This window comes from Mizuhopecten yessoensis, unplaced genomic scaffold (genome assembly GCF_002113885.1).
Source record: "Mizuhopecten yessoensis strain PY_sf001 unplaced genomic scaffold, ASM211388v2 scaffold10921, whole genome shotgun sequence".
NCBI classification, from domain to species: domain Eukaryota; kingdom Metazoa; phylum Mollusca; class Bivalvia; order Pectinida; family Pectinidae; genus Mizuhopecten; species Mizuhopecten yessoensis.
In genome coordinates, this window is record NW_018408788.1 from 1,900,947 (window position 1) to 1,921,302 (window position 20,356).

General features: G+C 36.1%; 1 protein-coding gene across 4 annotated transcripts in view; it reads left to right on the forward strand.

Annotated features, from left to right (window-relative positions):
* Window positions 1-2,524: 2,524 nt before the first annotated feature.
* The window catches only part of LOC110463716 (titin-like), a 116,583-nt gene continuing 98,751 nt past the window's right edge, over window positions 2,525-20,356 (forward strand). For 2 of the 4 annotated variants that reach the window (XM_021518521.1, XM_021518522.1), the window contains exon 1: window positions 2,525-2,931. In XM_021518521.1, coding sequence (XP_021374196.1) covers window positions 2,909-2,931 — 23 coding nt within the window. In that variant the 5' untranslated portion in view covers window positions 2,525-2,908. Of the gene's footprint in view, window positions 2,932-13,619; window positions 13,700-14,601; window positions 14,730-20,356 lie in introns of those variants that run through there. The other 2 variants (XM_021518526.1, XM_021518529.1) reach the window with 2 other exon arrangements.

Sequence of the window (20,356 nt, forward strand, 5' to 3'; positions counted from 1 at the left end):
TCTGCCTCGCTTTCAATCTAAGGGAGGTAACTCGAACTAAAAAAACCCACCGCAAACGACTGGCACTGAAACGTATTTTCAAACAGAACAGAAATGTCTGTCCAATACATAAAAAAGGGTTCCGCCAAGCTTATTAAAACCCCTTGACCTCACTTCTAAACCAGTCAAAACCTTGTTTGCAAATATGGATATGCTTCGTTTTCGTCAAAAAACTCGGGGGGGGGGGGGGGGATTGAATTGATTTTTTCATAATGGCTTATTCTGGTGGTTGGAATGAGAGAACAATACTCTTTCATGCCCAATGGTGTAGGATAGGGATATTCGACCCTCGGGTGGAATGTCCCTATCCTACTACTCTGGGCATGAAAGAGTCTTATAGTCCTACATGTGAACAGCAGTAACTTATTTTCATAAGGTCCGTACGGTTTTAGACCAGGGCGGTCATGCACAACGAAACACCAAGAAGTTCTGAAAGACTGGGCAACTGCCATAGATAAAACGGAAAACAAATCCGCCACTTTAACCTTAATTCTGTAAGGCTTTCGTCATTCATTTAGGCTACTTTTTCACAAAATGAAAGCGTGCGGCATCACAGGAAAATGAATGATAAGATGATCATTCAATCATACCTTTGTAAACAAGGAAAGACAGCGGAATGGTCTGATGCCGACTTTATAGTGCTAGCTCACTGAAATACCATGCCGAAGGCTCCCTGCATAGCATGCCGCCCGGTCACATTATACTAACAGCGGGTTAACCAGTTGTTGCCATTACCCTAAATGCTGATCGTTATGCAGGGAATAACAACTACCATTTGTAAGGACTAGTTGTTATTCCCTGCTTAACGTTCAGAACAGTTACATGTCTTAAACAATCAACATTCTTCAAACCTGATCCAGGTTGTGTCATTAAATGTGGCCCTGTCATTTGTAGACACCGTGACAGAGGACGTAAACTTATCTTATGACGTTTATGTTCTGATAGATTTAGAAAATATTATAACCATTATGACGTCATAATTGTTACGTTGGATACCATTGACTCTCCCTGAACAGATTGCTGTTCTGTCCATTAAACAATCTTATACCACACGTAGGCTAATTTGAACCAAATGCTTAGTTTTGAGAAAGGATGGAGTAATGTAGCGGTCCCGAGTTCACACCCCAGCCCGGCCGTTTATTCTCTCTTTCTCTTGTCACAAAATTCGCGAGCTTGCCAACCCCTGTTTCAAGCACTGGGTGAATGTTTAACAAGGGGATATCCGAACCCGAGTTGTAAATAATTGTGTCTTCGCGGGCGAAGACCAGTTAAAGGAAGGAGTGAGGAATGTAGCGGAACTGGATTGGGTCGATCGTCGATGATCAGGTAGCTCAATTGGTTAGATCTTCTCTCTAGAGATCGGGGGGTACCGGGTTCGAACCCCAGTCTAGCCGTTGCATTTCTCTTTCTCCTATGTCATAATTATCTTTGATTTGGTTATATTATGTTTAACGTTATATTAACAGCGAATGGCATTTAATGACGTGCCTTCGTGTGTGTTGTGCATACGTGCTTGCGTGAGTGTGTTCAGGAGATAGTGTATGTTGGTGTTTTTGCCTCCTTGCGAAGGCGCGGATCTGATGCCCAGTCACATTATACTGACAACGGTTGAACCAGTTGCTGGCATTCCCCTTAATGCTGAACGTTAAGCAGGGAATAACTACTACCATCTGTAAGGACTTTGATATGTACCGGCCTTCGTACAGAACACATGGCCTTTTAAGCCAGAAGTGAGGACTCGTATTGCGGCCAAGCTATTTAGGCGCTGGGAAATAAAAGGCAGTTAGAGAGAAATATAAAGATTCCAACTATTGCAATGGATGCAACAGATTTATTTTGGTCGCTTTGTGTCCCAAAATAGAGGACACAAAAGCAAATCCCCGATTCTGCAGGGGGTTCCCACATTAGTTACCTCTTTTCCCCGATCCCATATAGACATATAGCGTGCTTTACTGAGTTTGTCTTTGTCCAGTAAGCATTCACATTGTCTATGAATGCCATATGAAAGCAGTTAAAAGCTAAAGTGTCGTAGGGTGCTAGGGTAGTAGTCAGTCGACGGCGTAACATTTCAGTCCATGCGTTTTTCCTTTCCAGTTACAGTGGTATCTGTGACCAACCCTTGTTTAAAGTATTTCGTGTACGCTAAGCAAGGGGATACCCGAACCTTGGCTGTAAGTAGTAGAGTAGTGTCCGTCTAAATTTCGAAGGGACCCGAGTTCGAACCCCGGTCCGGCCGTGCAATTTTCCTCTCTTGTTACAGTTGTATGGGGTGAAGAGAACAGAGAACAGAGAACAACAGAACTCCGACTGTTTGTGGCTGGTAAGCTTATACCTATTTTGCATGTGTATTATGCAACAGTACAAAACAATCTCCGCTAGAATTATCCTTGTTTGTCTACCCGTGTTGACGTTGTTTGTGCATGTGTCACTATCGGTGGTGCGCGTCTTCCTCTTTTGTTGCCCCGCGTCGCACAGGTAGGGTACAGGTAAATAGGAGACGATAGGTGTATACAACAATTGTATGTAAATCAATGTTTCTTTCACAAAGTATCGTTTTAGACCAATTATCTTGGGAAGACCAGGCCGGCGCGCGATGCTATATGACACGGGTCCCCGCGCAGTCACGGGTCATTTCTTGAAGGTCACATACCATTGAATACAAAAGCCGGGTACCCTGTACCTTTTCTCAGGTAGTCTGTTTCAAAGGGACATTTAAACGGATTGTCGTGGCTGGAGTAGTATACAACGACACAGAATGGGGGAAGTTAGCTAAGGGAATAGCTCGCTGGACTTTCGACATGTCGACGTGATTGTGTACTATGGTTTACGTTTCTTTGACTACAAGAATCGGACAGACATCTTTCTCACGATGCTGAAATGGGTTCGACGACGGTAAGTGTCTTTAGACATGTTTGTCAACTTTTGTCTGGGATTTTTAAAACATATGTCTTCATCATGAATCTGATACATTCATTGTGTGTATGTGTACCCCACTTAGGGAGGTTGTTTTACCATACAAACGTGCAGCGTAGAAAACGGCACGCTAGAGGATACAAAATTGTTTCAATGCATTCAACTATGAGAAAAAGTCATGAGGTACAAACATGTCACCGATACACTTCGTTAATATATATAAATAAATTTTAATTCAATATCCAGTCTGTGAAATCGTTTGTGAAAATATTTATACAATGGACGGTATGTGGCGAAATTAAACTAGCATTTGGCGACAATGTCGTTATAGTGTTTTCCCTGAGCTTACAAACTGTATATCAAATTGATAGGTTAAAATACTTCCTAAATGCAATAAGTTATACTAATTTATATTACTAGTGTGTAATCTTACTGGGCATTGATATATATATATATAGGTGTATACATTTTAATAGATTTTTTCCTGAACCTGCCAATTTTTTGAAATTTCCAGGGGGGAGATTCTGCATGCTCAAAATTAAAAAACATATATAAAAGGTGTGTATATACTCCATTGAGGGAAAAAGTAGCACTTTTAAATATAAAATTTGTAGCTGTTCTTTACCATAAAATCATTGGATGTTAGAAATTCAGTGGTTGAAAAAAGGTATCTCTCCTAAATAGGTTGAGTTCGCAAGTATGCAATTTATTTCATAGAAAGTAGAAGGATGTCTGTAAAAAGGTATGAGTATACATTCCTGTACATGGTGTTTTCTCATTGAACCCTTCCTTTTAATTTTCAAACTGCTGTATTTATGAAAACTACTGTTTTCATTGAAATTTTCCCATAGTGGCCCAAATGGGGAGCACCTTGAGCCCTTTTCCAAAATCCCAGATCATTTACTGTTAGTTGGGGAAATATTGATTGCTGAGATATAAATGATTCATATATAATACAGGGAACAGATTATGTTCTTTGTTACAGTTGATCCAAATCTGTCCATATCTCATTTAGGTACAATACTTTAAGGATACAGGCTTACCTTATCACACATGCACTGACCTTTTCAAAGTAAAAACACTTCCTGACCCATTAAAACTGTGACTCTTTCTGGTTTTGCTAAAACGATAAATTAATGATGCATATGAGCAACACACAAAAATGCAAGCCTTTATAAATTTCAAACATCAATGGATTTTTCCCTAAAATCTGGATGGTCAAAACACATATTGTAAAAAATGACATTTCTTTTCAATGATGCATATGAGCAACACACAAAAATGCATGCCTTTATAAATTTCAAACATCAATGGAATTTTCCCTAAAATCTGGATGGTCAAAACACATATTGTAAAAAATGACATTTCTTTTCAATCCCAAGAGAGAAAGCTTATTTTGGGTGAACCAAAAAGGGAATCAGCCAAGAGTCTACTGAAAGTCCTGAAAGGCATTGTTAAACAGCTGTGTGTGGAAATTCAGTCCAGCTCCGGACAGAACAGATCATTGGGGTTTTAAACCTGTGTTAAGTCTATAGGATTTTCTGTATGTATTTGAAATAAGGTAAACAGAATGTTCCAGTCTGCCCAGTTTTATAAATGGGTAGGGTAATTTTGGGAAGTAAACCTTTAACTGAATGACTTTTTCCCTTCCCGATGGAGTCATATCTTTTAACTAATAGTTGTCAGTTACCAATTCAATTCAATTAGTATTACAATCTCTAAAATATGTCTGCTCACCGACCCTTACATCCACTCTACTATTCCCCTATTATTTTAGACTGTAAAAGTATTACATATATGTATATAATTATGAGTTAAAAGTTACCACAAAAATGAAGGAGTGTAAAAAGTGACTCACTAGAAGGAAAACTACTTTTAACTATATTTAGAATCCATTTTCAAATCAAGACGAAATGTTTACAACATTTCGGATGTTTACAGTTTTTTTGCAAAACTCCAGTGAAATATGACAAGCTCAGTGTTGTACTTAGTTTGTAGGTCAAGGTTGTAAGGATTCTTGGCTGTGCATCGCTGAATCTATTCAGGTGTTTTTTCCGCCTCACTGACTTTCAAAAGATGATTGTTGTCGTCTCTTTATATTTACAAATGATATTTAGATGGAGACATTTGTAAAGTTAAAACTGTAACTAGCTATCCTTGTAAAAGTAGTGGTTTTGTGTTCGGAAGAGAAATGTATGGTGGGATCGACGAGAGGTCATTATTATTGTGAAGTGTTTCCTGTATGGGAGGTCATGATGTCTGCCTATCCTAGCTTTAATAAATATCTTAAATTAAGCCTCATAACATTTTTTTTTTACTTTATATAACTCTTCCACTAGCATCACCTTGACTTCTCCCCTTCCCTTAACTATCACTACTACCTTGAATTATCTTTGGGAGGGTCAGTGTAAAAATTAAAAAATATATCAGCCATTGCCTGCATTGACAATCAGAGGGTTGATTAAAGTTTAGGATGGTCATGTGGCGCATTAGATAGTGCATTGGCCTCCCGTCAAGACAATCCGGATTCAAATCCCCTGTCAGATGTGATAAGGTATTGGGTCACCTGCCCAACCCCCAGGATTATCTCTGGGTACTGTGATTTTTTCCCACATTTATACTCTACACTCATCAGTCGGGGCCAACAAGAGCGATTAATATGAGTTAATTGGAAAAACGTGTTTCATAGTGGATGTAAAATAAATAAAATGTGTTTTTGTTATTATGAGAAATCAGTTTGAACAGGTTGTATAACGAGTACCCCCCGCCTGTAGGTGACAATATAATTGATTGGTGGTATATGGCTTTACAATGGTAAAATCAACAGTTCAGATGGTGATATTTTGGTGATATCACTTGTGTATAGGGTAAAAAGTAATATGACACCCCGTACGACAGTGTTGAAATAAAACTCTTAACGAAACAAATTGTTTACATTATTTATAAATGAAATGGTTACTAACCCGGTACATCGATCGGTGAATGTATCGAGAGCGAAATATTTAAAACACAATGGCAGAAAGTCAGGCGAGTCTACCTGAGGTAACCTGAATATACACCTTGTGTGTTACGTGTACGCGAGCTAAATACCTGTAAATATTTCAACAACATTTAAGAAATGCAATTAACAACAAAGCACTGAGTCAGTTTCTAAAAATCGATTCTTGATAAACTGGTTCTACAGGTTGTTATTTACAGGTATGTGTTTCCATGCTGTCTCAGGTCTACTTGATAAGATCTGTTCTTTTGTAAGTCTTGGGAACTCAAATTATAATCATGCAAGTCTGTATGAAAGTTTAGATACTGAGAACTATATAGCTTGTACTTGTACTAGTCTGGTTTCAAATTTAAAAAAATGTATTACAACACGAATTGAATAGATATATTTGATAACAATAGACGAAGCTTAGGGGAACTGTGTTTATACACCTACACACATAACCCACCAGCTTGACAGACCAGAATTGGGGTTAGTGGGAATTTTAGTGTAAGGGTGTCGGACAAGGGAATAAATCAACTTATGAGAAATATTTTAGGCCACAAAGATTTAAAATATTATGAAGTCATCTATAAATGATAAGATTTGAAGGACTTATATATGAAATAGTGTATTTTAGGTGAGAAGACTTGGTGTTTTTACTGAATTGCAGTAATGCTTGCCTATTCGAAAAATGGGGGCAGGGAATGGGGAGGGCTAATGTTGTCATTCGGCATCTGTGCCCTACTTCATGTTGAAGTTTTGAGCAAGTATTTGTCAGGCAGTGTTGGATCTTATAAGGCTGAGGCATTTATATGGAGTGTAATTAAGCAATGTGCTGTGCCATATATTTAATAAGATTTTGTTAAAGTTATTTTAGCAAGTTTTTTTAGTGCAGTGTCAGTATACATTTATATGAAGAGTAAGCAGTGTGCTTATATAGGTATTATTTACTTTGGTCATGCATATATACAACACTCTGTAACTCCACTGTAGCCCATAGTTTGTATGGTTACCTACACATTGTACAAAAACAAAAAAACAATGCTCAAAAAAAACACCCAAAAAAACAGTTTAGCAACCTACAACATGTTACGATACATTGGCTTTCTGTTGGTATTTTAATTAACTTAAAATAAATTATGAATAGACAGGATTTGCTTTTGTCGAAAATCTTGATTTTCATTTTCACTTGCAAAGACAAAGATACCCTCTGAAAAAAGATGTGGTTAAATTAATAAAAGGCAAGTGTCAATCAAGTTGACATTTCCTCAGCTCTCCCATAAAGATGTAATCCCTGTCACGCCCAAGGGTTTTAACCAGACATCTATCCATAGACCCCTGATTCATGCTCCTCTGGTCCGCTACCGAGCTTCTCCTATGCCCCCGACTTACTGACATCTCCTTCCGTCCACTCCTCTCTGTGTCGTCATTTCCGTTTTGCGCCTTTCCAGGTTCCTCTGTTTTGTGCCTTTCCAGGTTCCCTACTATACACTCCTGCAGGTGGGGGATAGGGAAAAAGAATTTTATACACCTGCTGTTACCCACTGCATGTATCGTAGGAGGCGACTAATGTGTGAACATATAGAAACTACTGATAGTCTGATTTAAAAACCCGAAAGAGTTGTTGAAAAAAAGGAGGTACAGCTAGAGTAGTTATCTTTGTCAACATGAACAAATGTAAAATTAAAATCCTTTGAAAAATTCTCTTGTGAAGGTATTCTGTTATTCTTTGGATATTATATATATATATATATATCTTCGTATTTGTCAAAGTAATTTGTTATGCTGATTTTTGTATGTATGCTCCCCTTGTTAAAAATATTCCTTGTCCTAATGAGAATTCATCCCTTATTGACAGTACTTCTAATTATGTAAGAATTACAATCTTTTAGCATTTTCCATGTAGTTAAAATATGATTTTCTATAGTGGTAAATAACAAATGACATTACAAGGTTTAAGTTAATATACCATAGACACCAGTGTAGGATTTCTAACATGGGACTTTATAATAGTACCAGTAGGAAAATGAAGAGCAAAGAAGGTGTAAGATCTGATAAAGATCCTTTCATGGTGAATGCCAAGATCTTTCTAGGATCTCTAGCTTTTTTTCAGTTCAGAATAATGTAGGACAGCACTTGGAGTTGTAGTAATATATGATGCAAGAGTTACCCCTCTTTGGGAATACATGTACTTAGCTTTCAGTGTAAATGTAACACCAATAATGTTTAATAATTATTACTAAACAGAATTAAAATGATCTACCTACTTCTTTGATTTCCAATTGTTACTATAGAAACACAGGTATATTTTCCTTTTGCCAAATTTGTTGTCACCAGTTTGATATCTTGTTTCTCCCAGATCAGAATATGGAGGAAAACCTTCTTATACTGCTATTGTTTCTCGTACAGACTTTTGTCATTTTAAAGAGATTTTGTACTATCTCCTTCAGGTATTATTGTTATATTTATAAAATTTACCTGAATTTTATTACCTAAAGCATATCTTCCATAGGTTTGACCTCCCTATCCAAAATGAGGGAGATTTTTAAGGAAATGGTTAAGAAATATGGAAAAAAGGATAATGAAAAATAGCAGTTGGTGACACATTGAAAATGGGGCATGATATCAATGTTTTGTTGTAGAAATGGTCAATATAAAGAGTTTTATAGTAAATACTTGCTATAGAATTTTTTTGGGTCAGTGAACCCATGTGGAGATAATGAGGCACTTATTGAAGATTAAGGTTTAGATTCAGGATTTTAGTGATCTTTTTGTAGATGGGATGGTATTTACGCAAAACCAAGGGTTATCCGTAATACAAGTTTGAAGTATCTACAAGTTCTCTGTCGCCGAGCATCACAGTGTCTCAATATATCCAGGGTAATGTACATTAAGTTTATACGGGATTTAACTTTGAAAGGGTATAGTCTGCTACCTGAGCATTTAACGAAGAAGAGGCAGAACACCTACGGCTAATATAAGGGTTGTTAAGGCTGATTACTAGTAAAACCGGAGGTCAAGTGACGTGTATAGGTAAGATTTTAACAGACAGTCGACCATTGTTGATGTTTGAAAGTTTTCACAAATGACATCAGATACACCTGTGCTGTAGAAATTTGTCCCATGCTTGTATTGTGAAGCTTAATTTACTTGTCATTATGTAAAACACTTTTTAGAAATGATCTAACCCCACCTGAGACAGATCATCCTTCCGTGATTAGCCATACTGCAATAATCTCTGTTATATAGCTTGCAGGAATTTCCTAAGCCAGATTTACCGAGTATTCATACTTTTATCTCAAAAGTCAGTTCCTGTAATGCTCACCTGTTCAATGCAATCACTTGGAATCACCAACAATATCTTCGTTAAATTTTTGCATAAGCGTGTAAGCTAAATTAAGTAAGCTTTGAAAAGACGTTATATAAAATATCTTAATTGTTTTAATACTAAACAGAATGTTGATGAATATTTTTCAATCAAAAATTTCCAGCATATAAAAAGAAATCTATTTTTTATACTTTAGCTGATGTTATAAAAAAAATAATGAAATAAAAGTTTTATTTATTCCAGGTGTAAATTGAAATCAACACTCTTCTACTGAATTAATTATCATTATTTGAATCTCCGTATATGGTAGTCGAATTACAATAAGCCATAAATATCCTCTATAAATTCAGAATGAAAGTGTTTTGAAATATGGTATTTTATTGATAATATAACTCTTTAGAATTTTGTTTAAAGTAATAATTTATATAAATATAAGGAAAGAAAGAATTAATCTCATGTTATCAGTTATTACAGTTATATTGTGTCAGTGCTTAGGTTTCATAAGATTATTCGAGTAAATATGTGGTGCCTGAGTCCAGTCAACAATGTGGTTGAAAGATTTTGGAATATGACCATGATGGCAATCTGCCTTGAATAAAAAGCCCACGTAACTCTTCATTTTTTAGGTTATTAAAATGTTTGGTGCACAGCCAAATTTTTGAAATATATTATAAGACTTGTTTTAATGCAATGCACAGCTGTTTCACATTACAGCTTAATGTGCACTTATACAATGATCAGTGTTTATAAGCAGATTCTTTTAAAGAACACATAGGAATGTGATCGGTAAAAATTTGCCATTTTTTAAGTCCTTTTCTACAAATGTATTCCATATAAATTACATATCTTAATACATTTTATAGAAATATAGTTGTTTGAGTTTATCTAGTTGTTTGAGTTTATCTAAACAAAACTACAAGGGTCAAACTCAGGACCTACGTCACACTGACAATCTTTTACTTTACCTATGTTGCCATTGAGCAATTTTAAATGCATAGCATCAAATGAAAGATGAATACATTAACAAGGGAAATAACTCTAAGTTGGAAATAAAACTCCTTTTTAGCTCTTTGTTCCAGCCCTATAGCAGGATAAATAGCCAACTCGACAGCTTGCAGGTCCTACTTGGGATGTTGTGTTCAGCACAGCTTTAGAGTGCCTCCCTTTGAAGAGGTGTAGTGATAGAATGGACAATGATTATAAAATCAATATCTCTATAATTGCTAGAATGAACCCTAGCAGCTCTGACATTTGACGGAAAGCCCTAGCCAATTTCTCAACTTGGACAATCATGTGCTTGGCAGAAATGGGCACTCTAGCTGATATTGGTATTTCTAGTCTAATTTGTGTGGTGAATAGTTGAGCTGGAAACAGTAGTACGTAATACCCCCTGAACAGGATGTCCTAACAAGGTTGTGTAACCCAGATGCAGAGGATTTATAAGATTTTATATCTTATGTTCAATTCAGGCGCTGGAATTATAAGATTTTTTATCTTACGTGTAATTCGACAGGCGACAAGGACAAAAACTAAGATTTTTATAACTTATGTGTGATTCAAATGCCAAGGAATTTGAAGATTTTATATCTATGAATATGTGTGTTGAGCTGCAGAATTGAAATCTGTCAACTTTGAACTCAGACACTGAGTTGTGTGTTACATTGTAGAACTGGAAGCTTATGAGTTTATGTGTTGGGCTATAGAGCTGATATCTTCCTGAACTTGTGTGTTGGGCTATAGAGCTGATATCTTCATGAACTTGTGTGTTGGGCTATAGAGCTGATATCTTCCTGAACTTGTGTGTTGGGCTATAGAGCTGATATCTTCATGAACTTGTGTGTTGAGCTATAGAGCTGATATCTTCATGAACTTGTGTGTTGAGCTATAGAGCTGATATCTTCATGAACTTGTGTGTTGAGCTATAGAGCTGATATCTTCATGAACTTGTGTGTTGAGCTATAGAGCTGATATCTTCATGAACTTGTGTGTTGAGCTATAGAGCTGATATCTTCATGAACTTGTGTGTTGAGCTATAGAGCTGATATCTTCATGAACTTGTGTGTTGAGCTATAGAGCTGATATCTTCATGAACTTGTGTGTTGAGCTATAGAGCTGATATCTTCATGAACTTGTGTGTTGAGCTATAGAGCTGATATCTTCATGAACTTGTGTGTTGAGCTATAGAGCTGATATCTTCATGAACTTGTGTGTTGAGCTATAGAGCTGATATCTTCATGAACTTGTGTGTTGAGCTATAGAGCTGATATCTTCATGAACTTGTGTGTTGAGCTATAGAGCTGATATCTTCATGAACTTGTGTGTTGAGCTATAGAGCTGATATCTTCATGAACTTGTGTGTTGAGCTATAGAGCTGATATCTTCATGAACTTGTGTGTTGAGCTATAGAGCTGATATCTTCATGAACTTGTGTGTTGAGCTATAGAGCTGATATCTTCATGAACTTGTGTGTTGAGCTATAGAGCTGATATCTTCATGAACTTGTGTGTTGAGCTATAGAGCTGATATCTTCATGAACTTGTGTGTTGAGCTATAGAGCTGATATCTTCATGAACTTGTGTGTTGAGCTATAGAGCTGATATCTTCATGAACTTGTGTGTTGAGCTATAGAGCTGATATCTTCATGAACTTGTGTGTTGAGCTATAGAGCTGATATCTTCATGAACTTGTGTGTTGAGCTATAGAGCTGATATCTTCATGAACTTGTGTGTTGAGCTATAGAGCTGATATCTTCATGAACTTGTGTGTTGAGCTATAGAGCTGATATCTTCATGAACTTGTGTGTTGAGCTATAGAGCTGATATCTTCATGAACTTGTGTGTTGAGCTATAGAGCTGATATCTTCATGAACTTGTGTGTTGAGCTATAGAGCTGATATCTTCATGAACTTGTGTGTTGGGCTATAGAGCTGATATCTTCATGAACTTGTGTGTTGAGCTACAGAATTTGAAGCTAACCAGTATGTTGAGCTAATATCTGTTAACTTGGAATTCAGGTGCCGAAGAATTACATTTTTCACATTTATGAACTTGTGTGATGGGCTACAGAGAAAGTAATGATTCTTATGTGTTGAACTTCGGAACTGAAAGTTATATAACCTATAAGTTGAGCAAAAAAGTTGAAGGCTGTGGATTTTGAATTCAGATGCTGTGGAATTATACGATATTCATATCTATGAACTTTAGTGTTGAGCTTCAGGTCTGATGTTTCCTGGAATTGTGTGTCGATAAAAACATATTAAAAGAATTGTCATACTGCTCAGGAGTCGGAGTCTAAGTGTACAGACTTGATTGGTATGTATTATTGTTACTTTTGTTCTGTTAACTGGTATATGTTTACATTTGCTCTACATTGCCACTATATATACATACCAAAGTCAGCAGTGATTTACGAAAATCTGGATTATGATCATGACATCATTACAATTATGACATAATAATCAAGAGCTGGCCGATACTGGCTGTTAGCTGTTCTGTTTATTGAAAATCAACCGTAGATTTATTAATGGATCTAGTGACCTTCAGCTTTTGCCATCCTTAACATTTAAATTGTTCAACCTACATATGTGCCTGAACTACTTCTGAAGGGATTTCATTGATACTGGATGGGAATGTTACTGACATCAATCTGACATCCAAAATGGTCACCACAGCCACTATTCTGAAAACTATTTCAAAATTCAAACTCAAGTTCTGGTTGTGGTTTTGTTGCTGACATGATGGATATAAATGTGCTATTTTGCTTTTCGTACATGATTATTTTATTTCCAGTTCATATCTCAACAACAATTGACTAGCTGAAGTGAATATCAAGTTACGATTAAGGCCAATGGGCCTCTTGTAATTTAATATTTTTCAAACAGAAAATCTCAAAAATAGACTTGAAATAAAAACCACACAGATATTTTAAAAATACAAACCAATATGATATTGTTGAAATAAATTGGATCTCGAGATTATTTTGGAATGTGATACGCTGTAATTGAACAAGGGTGTGGGGGCCTCATACACAGACCTGTCAGGCAGCCGACAAACAAGTGCTCTTAATCAACCAAATCACTAGCGTGAATACACCAGCTTTCTCTGCTAGATTGATCACATGTTTCCAATCAATATACCCCAATAAGGTGGAACCAACACATTGCCTTGCTTAGGATGGCTAACTCTCCGCACAAGTCCTTGTTTCGGTGTTCGGAATGATAGTGTTCAGACTGACTAGCCTCCTGCTCCTGTCCGATCATGTATGTTTCCGGTTTTTGACCGACAGCTTCCTCTTCTGTGAGTGAATGGATTCTTGTCCATAATAAACATATCTGGGACACTGATTTACTTCTGTTGGACTGTCCAGACTCGGATTTCCTACTGTCAGACTTTCTAGCCAAGATACAGCTCGGCTTACCATTCTCTTCCTGACAAAACCAGGTACCAAAGGAGGTTTATTGTGTTTTTGTTGGATACTTTTGCACTGCACAAGTTATTTTACGTTTTATTTTATAAAAGGAGAAAGTTTCATGAGAAAGTATCGATTCTATTAACCAACAACTTTATTTCTTATATGGTATTTAACACATTCACCCCTGAAGACACATTTGAACTCTTCCGATTCAAATGTTGGATAGTTCATTATGAAATTTCAGTGGTGAATGAGCTAATCAAGTTGAAAATGGAGCCCTGGACTCTGTTGTCCAAAGCCTGATAGGCTTAACCTTTTTTAAACATTTTAAAAATCCTTATTTTCAAAATGCGTGAAAATTTCTTTTGAAATTTTGTCTATGGACCATTATTTTGCATCACTGTACATGCATGTTTAATTCTGAATATCAGTATCTAAAAAAAAAATGGAGATGGAAGATTTGTGTTAACTTGAGAAACGATGCTAACCAGGCTTACAAGAGAGGACCCTGGTGTACTTATTGTATTGGGTATTAAGGAATAGATAAGTTTTTATAATATACACCTACATGTAGTACTGAACTTGCTTGTTAAATTTCTTTATCATTGTTAAATATCTGTTTTGAATAGGAAAACAATAAAACTTCCTTATTTTTTTTTAGAGATATCATATCACCAAAAAATTAAGGAAGTTTTTTACATGTAGAAAGAAAATATATTCATATTGGAATTTTTCAGCGAAATTCATATCTAAGTTGTTATGTGGGAAATATGTTGGTAATATTATTACATGTATCTTAAAAGGAAATTCATTTGATCCAGATATGCAAATCTCTATAAGGAAGAAATGATTTAAAAGGAAAATGTACATGTAAGCATGCAGTAAAGATTCCTATAGTTTTTGGATTCTACATGTTGAACACTGGAAATAGACCCTTTTGTAACCATCGGAAACTGGGGAAGGATTGTGGGCCTTGATTACATTCAGGGAGATCCTATCAATTTAATAGACCTGATATCTGATTGTGGCACCGACTATAAAAGGAATTCACTTAGCTGGGTAAGTACACTGGTCTGATACAGCATTGTTTATTACTGACCAATGCGTTCTCTAGCTGTTGACTGGTGCCATCAGTCAGGCTCCAGACCCCAGTAAGCCAAAGATGACCGGTTGATGGTGAAATAGAACCCATATAGTCTGGCTGTTGGAGGTATTGATGTACTTGTCCCAGTCCAGGCTTTTTGACAAACAATAGATCATCAAACAAATGAAATTTTTGGGGGGATTTTTACTGTTTGCGATTGTTGTAGTGTGGACTTTGTGATTTTTTTGTCTGTTGTCTGCCATCTGACCGTGGATTTCTAAAATAGGTTTGGATGAGATTGGAAAGAGAGACATACGGTGGAGCGGAGTACTGGTATTGGTCATCCCACTGGCCGATGATGGACGATGGTCAGATAAGATAGAAGCCTATTTACACAGTAATTATACCTGTATATAAACTGTGTACTAACAAATTTAGAGCATTGTTTGCTCAGACTGATAGTCGGATTGTTTTCTGACCGCAGGACACTAACCCATAGATATGTATATATACGTTAGTGATGTCAACCCAAGGATTTCTACATCAGTGATGTTTCGGCTATGATGGACAGGATAGGAAGATGGAGGAAATGTTTTGGCCTCAGTCCATTTGTGTTATAAAGACTTCGTAACACGCTCTGAACACTTAATTCAGTTACTAATCAGTGCTGGTCTCGGATCTACTCCAGGCCCCATGGACCTCTTGACCTCTGAAACTGGACCTCTTTCTGATTCGTCGACTGTGCAGTACTGTGTCTTGGGTATTCATTGGATTTAATGTATTGTTAACTATTAAATTGAAGGTAAATAGCTTCAAGGTTAATGAACAAACTAATAGCTGTATCAAGTAGGGGTGTCACAATATGCCTGGAGTACTGTATCACAATATATTACATTACAGAAGGATTGTATTGTGATACGTATCCCGATATATTGTCGTAGGGAAAAGGTGCTATATCTAAAAAGTCGTTGTTGTCAGAATGTTATCAAACTGAATCATATATCATATGGATCGCACAGATTTAAGATTTTCATGGAGCCAACCATCAATTATGAAATTGCAATCGATTCTTATCACCACTTTATATATCTGCTAGAATATGGAGCATAATTTGCAATGTCAAATTTCTACCAGATACATAACATAAGCTTGGGGAAAATATTGCAATACAGCGACATTTCATTACTGGATTTCCATGATACAATATGAAATATCGATATGGTGTATTTCAATATACCTGTTTTCTGATATATTGTGACAGCCTTATGTAACAAGTATTGCAGACAATTGTTACTGAAACCATTTCACTTCTGAATTTCTACAATACAATATGCAATATCGATATGGTATATGGCAATACAGCTGTTTTCCGATATATAGCCTTAAGTAACAAGTATTACAGACAAATGTTATTGAAACTGATATTTACCTGTATAGTTGTGTGAGGTATAATAGAGGGACTCTGATATCCACTTGCTTTAGGCTTGAGGAAACTTTGGGAATAATAATTAACTGTTTGTATTAATTGTCTAATTAGTTGTCAATGACATAACTGTGAATCCCCCCCCCCCCCCCTCCCCTTATTTAGAATGGCATTGATTAGATAACACAGGCAAACAATCCCCAGGAGTGTTCCTCTAAGTGATTAGAGCCTCCTACAAGTCTTCAATTAAGACTGAAGAAAACCTCTTCAGTGGGTGGAACCTAATAGAAACAATTTGATTTTAGGGAAATCAATTTCCAAACACACAATTATCATATCCAATTAAATCTGTTAAGATAATAAAATTAAATCTAAAAATACAATTTCATTTGAAACATCACTGAAAGAGATTTTTGACAATGGAAATGATCATAAAGAGGAAGAGGATTCTGGGAGTGAAATATTGGGGTAACCATTAATGTGGCAGGGGGCACCATTTACCTCACGTCTTATGCATGACACCTCATTTAGTGTTGGAATATAGGGAGGGTCAAAAGATTGGAGGATGAAGGAGGCAGCATTTATCCTTATGTCCAATGCGTGACCCCCCCATTAAAAGTTGTAATTGGGAGGAGTAAATGATTACCGTTTTGTCCTATATGTGACCCCACATTCAAAGATGGAATGCAAACAAGTTCAGGGCTTAATGGGATGGGGATAGAGTAAGAGGGTAGGGCGCAGCATTTACCCTTTTGTCTTTTTTTCCTAAGCTCCATTATTTACACATAATTATTTTATAACCTATACATTTTTCACATCTTGTATAAAACAAAGGTTTTGATTTTGTTTTCAGCTGGTAACAACACTACAATACCAGTGGTTAGAAACTGTTGTTATGGCAACACTTACTAGGGGTAAAACATCTTCCGTAGGACATTACATCCGTGATTGGGTATAAAATGGCCTGGTAGATCTGTTTTAGATTGAGGCGGGCTGTTTGGACCATTAACACTCTTAAGTAATTGTCAACCTTTGGCACCTATAAACTCCAGAAAAAAATCTTTTCTTCAGAATAATTTTAAGGTCGACAAAAGAATTTCAACAAATGTTTCAAATCTTAAGAATTCATTGTACATGTACCTAATTTACATATTTCCGTACAAGGTGAACCATCAATCTAATATAAAACCTAAGATGTTTACAGCTTATTGAGATATAGGCCTAGGGTGGGGATTACTTTGATGATATATCATTTGTAGTTACCAGATTTTTTCTCCTTTGGACTGTAATTTTCAATGTTGTACAAAACACCTTGACAAGCATTAATGTATCTGGTACCAATGGTGTACGGGTGTTTACAATGCCTTGAAGACATTTACATTGAATGACCAAACATTCTCTCCGACAGGTCTCAAATCAAACTTCTTCAGAGCTGAATTATGTAAAACATAAAAGAAGCTTTTAGGCCCTGATTTTTTAACATTTCTAAATTTTGGAAATGCTTTCCTGTGGAAATTTAGTTTAAGAAAAATCTTATTAAAATCATTATGCCAGAAACTAAAGATACTAGAAACTCTTTTTACAATTTGTGTTTATTTAGCTGTGCTTTTGAACTTTAATTTCACTTAAAAAATAAATAGAATCTGCATTTCATGAATGACCTTGTAAGGTAATTATATACAGTATATACAATATTTGACCTCTGCCTGATCTTGAACTTGCAGTATGACCTATGTAGATATCAACCTGATGTCTAGACCAGGACCATCATCACATGATATCAACTTGATTGATTATGAGGGTGAGACATGACTGGCCATTACAGTGATATTTGTATGTCAGTTTTACGGCCATCAACTGACCACAGCACTTATCAAACAGATCTATCTCTGTGATGTACGAAAAATAATCACTTATCAAAAGTTACGGGTCAAATGCATGGTTATACCTCCTTGATGTACGAAAAAATCACTTATCAAAAATAACTTGTCAAAGGGTTTATACCTCCTTGATGTATAAAACATTTCTTATCATACTGGTCAAATTGTTATACCACCTTGATGTACGAAAAATCACTTATCATACTGGCCAAACAGATATACCATACCTCCTTGTCAGAAAAAAATAATTTACCACATCAGTCATGAGGTTGTCACTTTAGATTTGTGCAAGGACACAAAATTACACACCAATAATTAAGTGTTTTTTTTTCTCTAACAAAAATAATTCAATTTGAAAACTATAGCACATTGGCGAAAATAAGCATTGGTCAAGTTTCCCCCATCTATAGCACTATAATTACATTAGAGACTAATTAAGGAGAGTGGTAACAAATTTTTATTTAAAAATTAAAAATAAAAGAATAATGGCTGATCATACAGATCTTCTTTAATAGAAAATGAGAAAATTGTACACCATGTTTAAATTGAAATATGTGAATTTCAAGATTTTTTTACAAAATTATGTCAGCAACTGTTTTCTCTCCGGCAAAATTAACGAAGTCACACTTTCATTAATTCATTGCGAATGTGTTCAGATAGTCCAAGCAACGAATATGCTCAAGCCCCTACCCACCAATATTTTCCAAGCTTCAATTTCTTAACGTATCCTCACTTATAAATGTATTTCACATCCCTGCCATCCCTCCATATAATTGTTGTAAAATTGGAGTGCTGACAGAAATCTCCCTAATTTTGTGCCTTCTCCACTTACCAGGTACAACAAATTCTAAAAGCAACGCTGATATATATTCACTGTATTAAGCAATACAAATACATATATATAATATATATGTATATATGGCATCCAGTTTCAGATGCTACAGATTTGATTCAAGTGTTCCTTTTATATCAAATATACTTTGCCTGGAGGAATTTAAAACAGCTAGGATTCAGAGTTTAGAACAGTGAAAGATAGGGTGTTCAGCATTACATGTCTATATATGGCTTATCTACCTTGAATCAAGGAGAACTGTTCCTTTGAGTCAGATTCTATGAATCATCACCGTTGAAAACGTTTTTCATATTTCAGTTTTATTGCTCGGAGCTAAATGATCTTGCTGTGACCGGCAGTATATTACCTGTCTGCATTCATGTATACAGAAAAATAGTTGTATTTCTTGTAATATCCTAACTGGCTTAGCTTCGATTTTGTGTACAATGGAGGGGCCGCAATGGCCTAGTGGTTTAGGCGTCTGACGTTCTGCTACCACTAGCCCTCCACAACTGGGTCGAGGGTTCGAGACATATGTGTGGCAGTTGCCAGGTACTGGCCGTACGTCGGTGTTTTTTCTCCGGGTACTCTGGCTTTCCTCCACCATCAAAACCTGGCACGTCCTTAATTGACCATAGCTGTTAATGGGATGTAAAACACCAACAAACCAAAATAAATCTTGGTTGTACTTAACTGGTTTAGCTTCCTAAGTCAGATTTTGTTTACAATGGCCTCAAGGATACCTGTCCTACCAAAGGCAAAACACTATAGTGTTCCACTTTATTTTTTTGTACAGAGAGTAACCTCCCCTTAATTTCATTTTGGTTGTATCACTCTTGGCGATCCCAGCTGGGCCAGGGTTTTACTGTTGACCAGATAGGTTAACTTGTTTAACTCATTCACCCCTGAAATTTCATAATGAACTATTCCAACCTTTGAATTGAAAGAGTTCAAATGTGTCTTCAGGGGTGAATGAGTTAAGAATGACAGTAAAAATAGTTACAGATTTAAGTCTCATGTACATAAAAGTTATATATAAAGAATATTTTTTGGGAACTGCGTGGCAATATTAATAGGTCGATATAAAAGGAGTCCTTTTAATATCAGTCGAAAATATAAGGAATTACATGAAAATCTATAGAGATTAAAATGATGTTTTGGAAAACACGAAGATGATAACTAAGGATCAATGATGATGAAACATATCTTAATATAATGGCCTAAAGGCCTGTTTTCAATATAAATTAAATAGTACTAATTAAAATGACATCAACAGAAATATGACATTAAACACTGTTACATTATGCAGAATAACCGGTATAGAGATTTTTTATTATCCCTTCGCAACGAAGGTTCAAGGGGATAAAGGGTTCAGCCTGTATGTATGTATGTTACACTCACTCTTTGTCATCACTCTAGTAACTTCATTTCTCAACAGAGTTTTATGAAATTTCATACAAGTATTTG